At 47.0% G+C, this 8,161-nt stretch overlaps 1 protein-coding gene across 5 annotated transcripts in view; it reads left to right on the top strand.

Annotated features, from left to right (window-relative positions):
- The window catches only part of LOC106510856 (2-oxoglutarate dehydrogenase, mitochondrial), a gene marked incomplete at its 3' end in the record, with an annotated part of 19,253 nt that extends 11,576 nt beyond the window's left edge, over positions 1 to 7,677 (top strand). For 3 of the 5 annotated variants that reach the window (XM_013999587.1, XM_013999586.1, XM_013999588.1), the window contains 16 exon segments: positions 1,847 to 1,962; positions 2,130 to 2,284; positions 2,386 to 2,532; positions 2,809 to 2,899; positions 3,034 to 3,213; positions 4,495 to 4,623; positions 4,693 to 4,872; positions 5,025 to 5,177; positions 5,267 to 5,369; positions 5,718 to 5,997; positions 6,407 to 6,534; positions 6,606 to 6,784; positions 6,861 to 6,932; positions 7,004 to 7,129; positions 7,366 to 7,438; positions 7,514 to 7,677. In XM_013999587.1, coding sequence (XP_013855041.1) covers positions 1,847 to 1,962; positions 2,130 to 2,284; positions 2,386 to 2,532; positions 2,809 to 2,899; positions 3,034 to 3,213; positions 4,495 to 4,623; positions 4,693 to 4,872; positions 5,025 to 5,177; positions 5,267 to 5,369; positions 5,718 to 5,997; positions 6,407 to 6,534; positions 6,606 to 6,784; positions 6,861 to 6,932; positions 7,004 to 7,129; positions 7,366 to 7,438; positions 7,514 to 7,677 — 2,276 coding nt within the window. 5 annotated transcript variants of the gene reach the window in all.
- Positions 7,678 to 8,161: the final 484 nt, after the last annotated feature.

The following is an 8,161-nucleotide window of genomic DNA, read 5'->3' as shown; positions in this document are numbered from 1 at the left end:
GATAAGTTAGGATAAGATAAGATAGGATAAGACAAGATAAGTTAGGATAAGATAAGATAGGATAAGACAAGATAAGTTAGGATAAGTTAAGATAGGATAAGATAAGATAAGAGGATAAAACAAGATAATATAGGATAAGATAAGATAAGTTAGGATAAGATAAGATAGGATAAGACAAGATAAGTTAGGATAAGTTAAGATAGGATAAGATAAGATAAGAGGATAAAACAAGATAATATAGGATAAGATAAGATAAGTTAGGATAAGATAAGATAGGATGACTTAAGATAAGATAAGTTAAGATAATATAGGATAAGATAAGATAATAAGATAAGTTAAGATAAGATGAGATAAGATAAGTTAAGATAGGATAAGATAAGTTAAGATAAAATAAGATAAACCTTTATTATTACAGTTATAATAACAATAATGGGTTATAATACAGGTGAAATAACAGTTATTACATAATAATAATAGTTTTACAGGTGGTGATTGTCAGAAACTGAAGACTGTTTTCTGTAAGTTTGAGTCTCCATCACTTTCAGCTCAGTGAGATAAACTTTCATAAAGACCACAAACTGACTAAAGATCACACTACTGACAACAAATGGACATGAAAAAGGCACCAAATGACATGAAGAAACATTGCATTGTGGGTAATGTGGTTTTATAATGTTTGGCTGCTGTGTTGTTGTTGTTGTTGTTGTTGTTGTTGTTGTTGTTGTTGTTGTTGTTGTTGTTGTTGTTGTTGTTGTTGTTGGAGACGGTTTGTTTTGGCTCTGAAGCTTGTTTTGTTGTTTGCTGTGGCTGACAAACAGGCAGACTGAGTTCCCTCTGAGGATCTGAGGTCTGGTCCAGACCTGGTCCTGGTCCAGGTGTTTCCTCTGGTTCTGGTCTCAGTTGTGTTAAATCAAAGCTGTTGTGTTTGTTTCAGAGTCAGACTGTCACTCTCAGTTTCGGGTGGTCTGCAGTCAGATGGGTAACGTTGGTTTGTCTGTGAGCTCTGATCAGCTTCCTGATTGGCTGAGTTTGCTGCCTCTGCGCTCTGATTGGCCGAGCTGGCTGTCCGTCTGCCTGACTGTTTTTACAGACGAAACGGGCTTTATTTACGACAGGAACCCACACAGAGAACATCCCTCTGACCCCCCCATCATTAACACCCCAACCCTCTGAACCCCGCCCGCTGCCATGACCTCATCGCTGCTCACTGTGTGACCAACCAGAGAGCAGAGCTGACAGACCACCGTCTTCATTTCACAACATTCAGACACATCAGAAGTAAAACAATAAACTGATTCCTTGATTCTTTAAATCAAACCCTGACTCATCATGTGAGATCAGTGCTGGACTCGTTCAGCTGGTTCTTCAGCTCTGCTTTCTGCTTTCTGCCCTGATTGTTGTGATAAAACTGATGATTTGTCTGAACTAATAAGTCAGTGATTGTATTTAAACTCACACAGATGCTTCTAAACCCAAAGTTCAGCCTGTTTTATAATGAAAAGATTAAATATTCCTCAGATTGATGTCTTATTCCAGTTTTTTATTTGAGTTATGAACCTTTGTGTGTTTTTAATGTTTTTGAGTGAAAACAAAAACATTAAAACATTAAAACATTGTTTGTTTGATTGAGAACAAAATTCATCCTTTGTGTCCCTCTCTCTGTCCCTCTCTCTGTCCCTCTCTCTGTCTCTAACACATGATGCATGCTCTCGTTCATCCTTCATCTCTTTCCTACAACCTTTCCTCACCTCCTGCCCTTCTCTTTGATTTATTTTTCCTCTGTGATGACCCCGCCCCTTTTCTTCTTGCCCCTCCCCTCTGCCGCTCTGCATCCTGGGACCTGTAGGTTTCTACGGCCTGGATGAGTCGGACCTGGACAAGGTGTTCCGGCTGCCCACCACCACTTTCATCGGAGGCTCAGAGACGGCGCTGCCGCTGAAGGAGATCATCCGCCGCCTGGAGGTGAACCCAGTCTGCTGACTCCTCCTCCCTTTGCTCCTCCTGTCCACTCAGACCAGAGGTTTTTAAAGCCTTCCTCCTGGATCAGTGTGGACAGGAGATAAAACCGTTGTCAGAAATAATGACTCAGCAGCCTGAACAGCTGAGTCAGCGTTGTGTCTGTGTGTCAGATGGCGTACTGTCAGCACATCGGTGTGGAGTTCATGTTCATCAACGACCTGGAGCAGTGCCAGTGGATCCGAGAGAAGTTCGAGACCCCCGGAGTCATGCAATTCACTCTGGAGGAGAAGAGGACTCTGTTGGCCCGCATGGTCCGCTCCACCAGGTACGCCCCACCCAACACACCTGGAACACCAGCAGGGGCGTGCACCAACAGGGGTGTGCACTAACAGGAGGTTCATATGGTTGATCTGCTCGTGTGTTCAGGTTCGAGGAGTTCCTGCAGAAGAAGTGGTCCGCAGAGAAACGGTTCGGACTGGAAGGATGTGAGTCTCTGATCCCGGCTCTGAAAACCATCATTGATAAATCCTCCGAGAACGGACTAGAGTACCTGATCATGGGCATGCCTCACAGGTAACACACCTGAGGGTACACCAGACTCTACAAATCACAAATCTGTACAAAAAAAATAAACAACGTTTTTTTCAGGAACAGTCTGATCTGCTACACATTTTGGAACTTTTAGTGTTTTGTTAATCTATATAAAAAACATCAAGGAAACCAAGAAATCAAAGTTTTAATTGTCTAAATGTATTTTTAGTTTATCTTTGAATGTATTTCTAAAAAACAACATGTTCTTATTAGATCCGAACCCATAAAGTTTTTTTTTTTTTTGTGTGTGTGTCTCAGGGGTCGACTGAACGTTTTGGCCAATGTGATTCGTAAGGAACTGGAGCAGATCTTCTGTCAGTTTGACTCCAAGCTGGAAGCTGCTGATGAGGTAAAACATCTGATTTCTGTCAGCAAACCACAGGAAATGTTAAAAAGTATTTTTTAATCAGGGTTTTAGTTTTACTGCTGCTTCCTGCAGTTTGACTCAATAAACTTCTGACCTGCTGTGTTTCTTCTCCGCAGGGGTCCGGAGACGTCAAGTACCACCTGGGAATGTACCATCGTCGGATCAACCGCGTGACGGACCGGAACATCACTCTGTCTCTGGTGGCAAACCCATCCCACCTGGAGGCCGTGGACCCCGTGGTTCAGGGAAAAACCAAAGCTGAGCAGTTCTACTGCGGAGACACCAATGGAAACAGAGTGAGTCTGAAGATCCCAAAGTCAGTCTGACAAATTAGTCATCCAGAAAATATCCACGTCCCACAGTCAGCATAACATATTATTCATCCAGGAAATGTCCACCATCCACAGTCATCCAGGAAGTATTCACATCCCACAGTCAGCATAACATATTATTCATCCAGGAAATGTCCACCATCCACAGTCATCCAGGAAGTATTCACATCCCACAGTCAGCATAACATATTATTCATCCAGGAAATGTCCACCATCCACAGTCATCCAGGAAGTATTCACATCCCACAGTCAGCATAACATATTATTCATCCAGGAAATGTCCACCATCCACAGTCATCCAGGAAGTATTCACATCCCACAGTCAGCATAATATATTAAAAATCCAGGAAATATCCACCACCCACAGTCATCCAGGAAGTATTCACATACCAGTCAGCATAATACTGTATATTATTCACCCAGGAAATATCCACATCCCACAGTCATCCAGGAAGTATTCACATACCAGTCAGCATAATACTGTATATTATTCACCCAGGAAATATCCACATCCCACAGTCATCCAGGAAGTATTCACATACCAGTCAGCATAATACTGTATATTATTCACCCAGGAAATATCCACATCCCACAGTCATCCAGGAAGTATTCACATACCAGTCAGCATAATACTGTATATTATTCATCCAAGAAACATCCACATCCCACAGTCACCAAAGAAGTATCCACATCTCACAGTCACCCAGGAAATAGCCACATCCCACAGTCACCAAAAAAGTATCCACATCTCACAGTCACCCAGGAAATAGCCACATCCCACAGTCACNCCTACAGTCACTCAGGAAGTATCCACATCCCACAGTCACTCAGGAAGTATCCACATCCCACAGTCACTCAGGAAATATCCATATCCCACAGTCACTCAGGAAATATCCATATCCCACAGTCACTCAGGAAATATCCATATCCCACAGTCACCCAGAAAATATCCACATCCTACAGTCACTCAGGAAGTATCCACATCCCACGTCACCCAGGAAATATCCATATCCCACAGTCACCCAGTAAATATTTACATCCCACAGTCACTCAGGAAATATCCACATCCCACAGTCACTCAGGAAATATCCACATCCCACAGTCACTCAGGAAATATCCACATCCCACAGTCATCCAGGAAGTACCCACATCCCACAGTTATTCAGTCACCACACAGCCTGGTTTGTAGGCGGAGCTTCAGTCAGTCTGACTCTGACTACCTGTTGTGGTTTGACCTGTGTCCAGGTGATGTCCATCCTGATACACGGAGACGCAGCTTTCGCAGGTCAGGGGATCGTGTACGAAACCTTCCACCTGTCTGACCTGCCGTCTTACACCACGCACGGCACCGTGCACGTGGTGGTCAACAACCAGGTGACAGCAGTAAACAGACAACCTGCTGCAGGTGAACGATTCGGCCGCTGACCTTCAGTCTGTCTGCAGATCGGCTTCACCACCGACCCTCGGATGGCGCGCTCGTCTCCGTACCCCACAGACGTCGCCAGAGTCGTCAACGCCCCCATCTTCCACGTAAACGCCGACGACCCCGAGGCCGTCATCTACGTGTGCAAGGTGGCCGCCGAGTGGAGAGCCACCTTCCACAAAGACGTGGTTGTTGACTTGGTGAGCGCTCACTCTGCACCGTTTAACACGAACATAAAACAAAGAAACCTTTTCTACTTGGCTGTCGTTTGGCAGAACGATGAGTCAGCGGATTTTATTCATTATTAGTCAGTCCCACGTCTCACCTCCTTCCTGTTTACCTGTTTGCACAGGTGTGCTACCGTCGGATGGGACACAACGAGATGGACGAGCCGATGTTCACTCAGCCTCTGATGTACAAACAGATCAAGAAGCAGAAACCGGTTCTGCAGAAATACGCAGAGAAGCTGATCGCAGACGGAATCGTGAGCAGGCAGGAGTACGAGGTGGGTCCAGGACCAGGACCAGGTCTTCAGACCGACTCAGGTGTTCTGTTCGAGCTCCTCCTGATGCAGCCGTTTGTGTCCGTCTGCAGGAGGAGATCGCCAAGTACGATAAGATCTGTGAGGAGGCGTACGCTCGCTCCAAAGACGAGAAGATCCTGCACATCAAGCACTGGCTGGACTCCCCATGGCCCGGTGAGACTCAGAGTCCGCTTCAAACCCGGGTCTGAGGACTCAGAGTACTCTTCAGTCCCGGGTCTGAGGACTCAGAGTACTCTTCAGACCTGGGTCTGAGGACTCAGAGTACTCTTCAGACCCGGGTCTGAGGACTCAGAGTACTCTTCAGACCCGGGTCTGAGGACTCAGAGTACTCTTCAGACCTGGGTCTGAGGACTCAGAGTACTCTTCAGACCCGGGTCTGAGGACTCAGAGTACTCTTCAGACCCGGGTCTGAGGACTCAGAGTCCTCTTCAGACCTGGGTCTGAGGACTCAGAGTCCTCTTCAGACCCGGGTCTGAGGACTAATCAGCTGACTGTTTTCAGGTTTCTTCACTCTGGACGGACAGCCCAAGTCCATGAGCTGCCCCTCCACCGGACTCTCTGAGGACAACCTGAACCACATCGGACAGGTGGCGTCCTCCGTCCCCGTGGAGGACTTCACCATCCACGGAGGTCTGAGTCGGATCCTGAAGGGCCGGGCCGAGATGGTCCGGAACCGGACAGTGGACTGGGCTCTGGCAGAGTACATGGCCTTTGGGTCTCTGCTGAAGGAGGGGACACACGTCAGGTTATCGGGTCAGGACGTGGAGCGAGGGACGTTCAGGTAAACCTGCTGTAGCTGTAAGCTATTGTTAGCTAACAGTAGCTAACTGTAGCTGTAAGCTAATGCTAGTGAAACACTAGCTAACTATCTGTAAGCTAATGTTAGCTAACAGTGAAACAGTAGCTAACAGTAGCTGTAAGCTAATGTTAACAAACAGTGAAACAGTAGCTAACAGTAGCTGTAAGCTAATGTTAACAAACAGTGAAACAGTAGCTAACAGTAGCTGTAAGCTAATGTTAGCACACAGTGAAAGAGTAGCTAACAGTAGCTGTAAGCTAATGTTAACAAACAGTGAAACAGTAGCTAACAGTAGCTGTAAGCTAATGTTAAACAGTGAAACAGTAGCTAACAGTAGCTGTAAGTTAATGTTTAATCAGACATTAAAGCCGTCCGTCTCGTGTCCTCTCAGCCACCGGCACCATGTCCTCCATGACCAGAACGTGGACAAGAGGACCTGCATCCCCATGAACCACCTGTCCCCGGACCAGGCTCCGTACACCGTGTGCAACAGCTCGCTGTCCGAGTACGGCGTCCTGGGTGAGTCGCCACCACTTCCTGTTCCTGTGCGGCTGACGGCGTCCTCTGACTCCGCCCCTCCGTCCCTCCAGGCTTCGAGCTGGGCTTCGCCATGGCGAGTCCCAACGCCCTGATCCTGTGGGAGGCCCAGTTTGGAGACTTCCACAACACGGCTCAATGCATCATCGACCAGTTCATCTGTCCGGGTCAGGCCAAGTGGGTCCGTCAGAACGGCATCGTGCTGCTGCTGCCGCACGGCCTGGAGGGCATGGTGAGGCTCGGGGGATCCCTGGACCCGGTTCTGTTCCAGGACACGTCCTCTAACACTGGTCTGCTTCTGTCCTCAGGGTCCAGAACATTCTTCAGCCCGTCCAGAGCGCTTCCTCCAGATGTGCAACGATGACCCAGATGTGATGCCTGTAAGGCTAACTGAGGCGCGTCTGTTGGTTCTGGTTCTGGTTCTGTGTCTCACTCTGGTTCTGTCCCTCAGAACATCACCGAGGACTTCGCCGTGCGTCAGCTGTACGACTGTAACTGGATCGTGGTGAACTGTTCCTCTCCTGGGAACTACTTCCACGTCATGCGGCGCCAGATCCTGCTGCCGTTCAGGAAGCCGGTGAGAACCAGAACCACAAACCCAGAACCCTGGGACCCAGAACCCTGGGACCCAGAACCCTGGGACCCAGAACCCTGGGACCCAGAGCAGAAACCACAACGTCACTAAAAGAATCAGAACCAGAAGAGTTTTCATGTTGTCTGCTGACAGAAATCATTCCAAGTCGTCTTTTCGGTTTAGACTTTTATTTTGAAATTGATCCTGGTTCTCCCTGAACTTCCTGTTTGTCTCTGCAGCTGATCGTCTTCACTCCCAAATCTCTGCTGCGCCACCCGGAGGCTCGCTCCAGCTTCGACGAGATGCTGCCTGGTAACAAAGCCCTCTGTGGAGTCTTTACTGTCCCGCCCACGTCTCCTCTTCATCCTGGTCTTCCTCTCTGAGCAGGAACTCACTTCCAGAGGCTGCTGGTGGAGGACGGACCTGCAGCCCAGAACCCTGAGGCTGTCAGGAGGCTGATCTTCTGCACCGGCAAGGTTTACTATGAGCTGACCAAAGAGAGGAGGAGCAGAGGGCTGGAGGACACTGTGGCTATCAGTCGCATGGAGCAGGTACACACACACACACACACACACACACGCACACACACAAACAAACGATCACAAACAAACACACACAAACAAATACACACACACACACACACACAAACAATCACAAACAAACACACACACAAACAAACACACACACCTACATACACACACAAACAAACAAACACACACAAACACACATACAAAAACAAACAAACAAACAAACACACACACAAAAACAAACACACACACACAAAAACAAACACACATACAAACAAACAAACACAAACAAACACACAAAAACAAATACACACACACAAAAACAAACAAACATACAAACAAACAAACACAAACAAACACACAAAAACAAATACACACACACACACACACACAAACAATCACAAACAAACACACACAAACAAATACACACACACACACACACACAAACAATCACAAACAAACACACACACAAACAAACACACACACCTACATACACACACAAACAAAC

Source organism: Austrofundulus limnaeus, unplaced genomic scaffold, assembly GCF_001266775.1.
Source record: "Austrofundulus limnaeus strain Quisiro unplaced genomic scaffold, Austrofundulus_limnaeus-1.0 Scaffold2358, whole genome shotgun sequence".
Taxonomy (NCBI): domain Eukaryota; kingdom Metazoa; phylum Chordata; class Actinopteri; order Cyprinodontiformes; family Rivulidae; genus Austrofundulus; species Austrofundulus limnaeus.
This window is presented reverse-complemented; position numbering and strand designations above follow the sequence as displayed.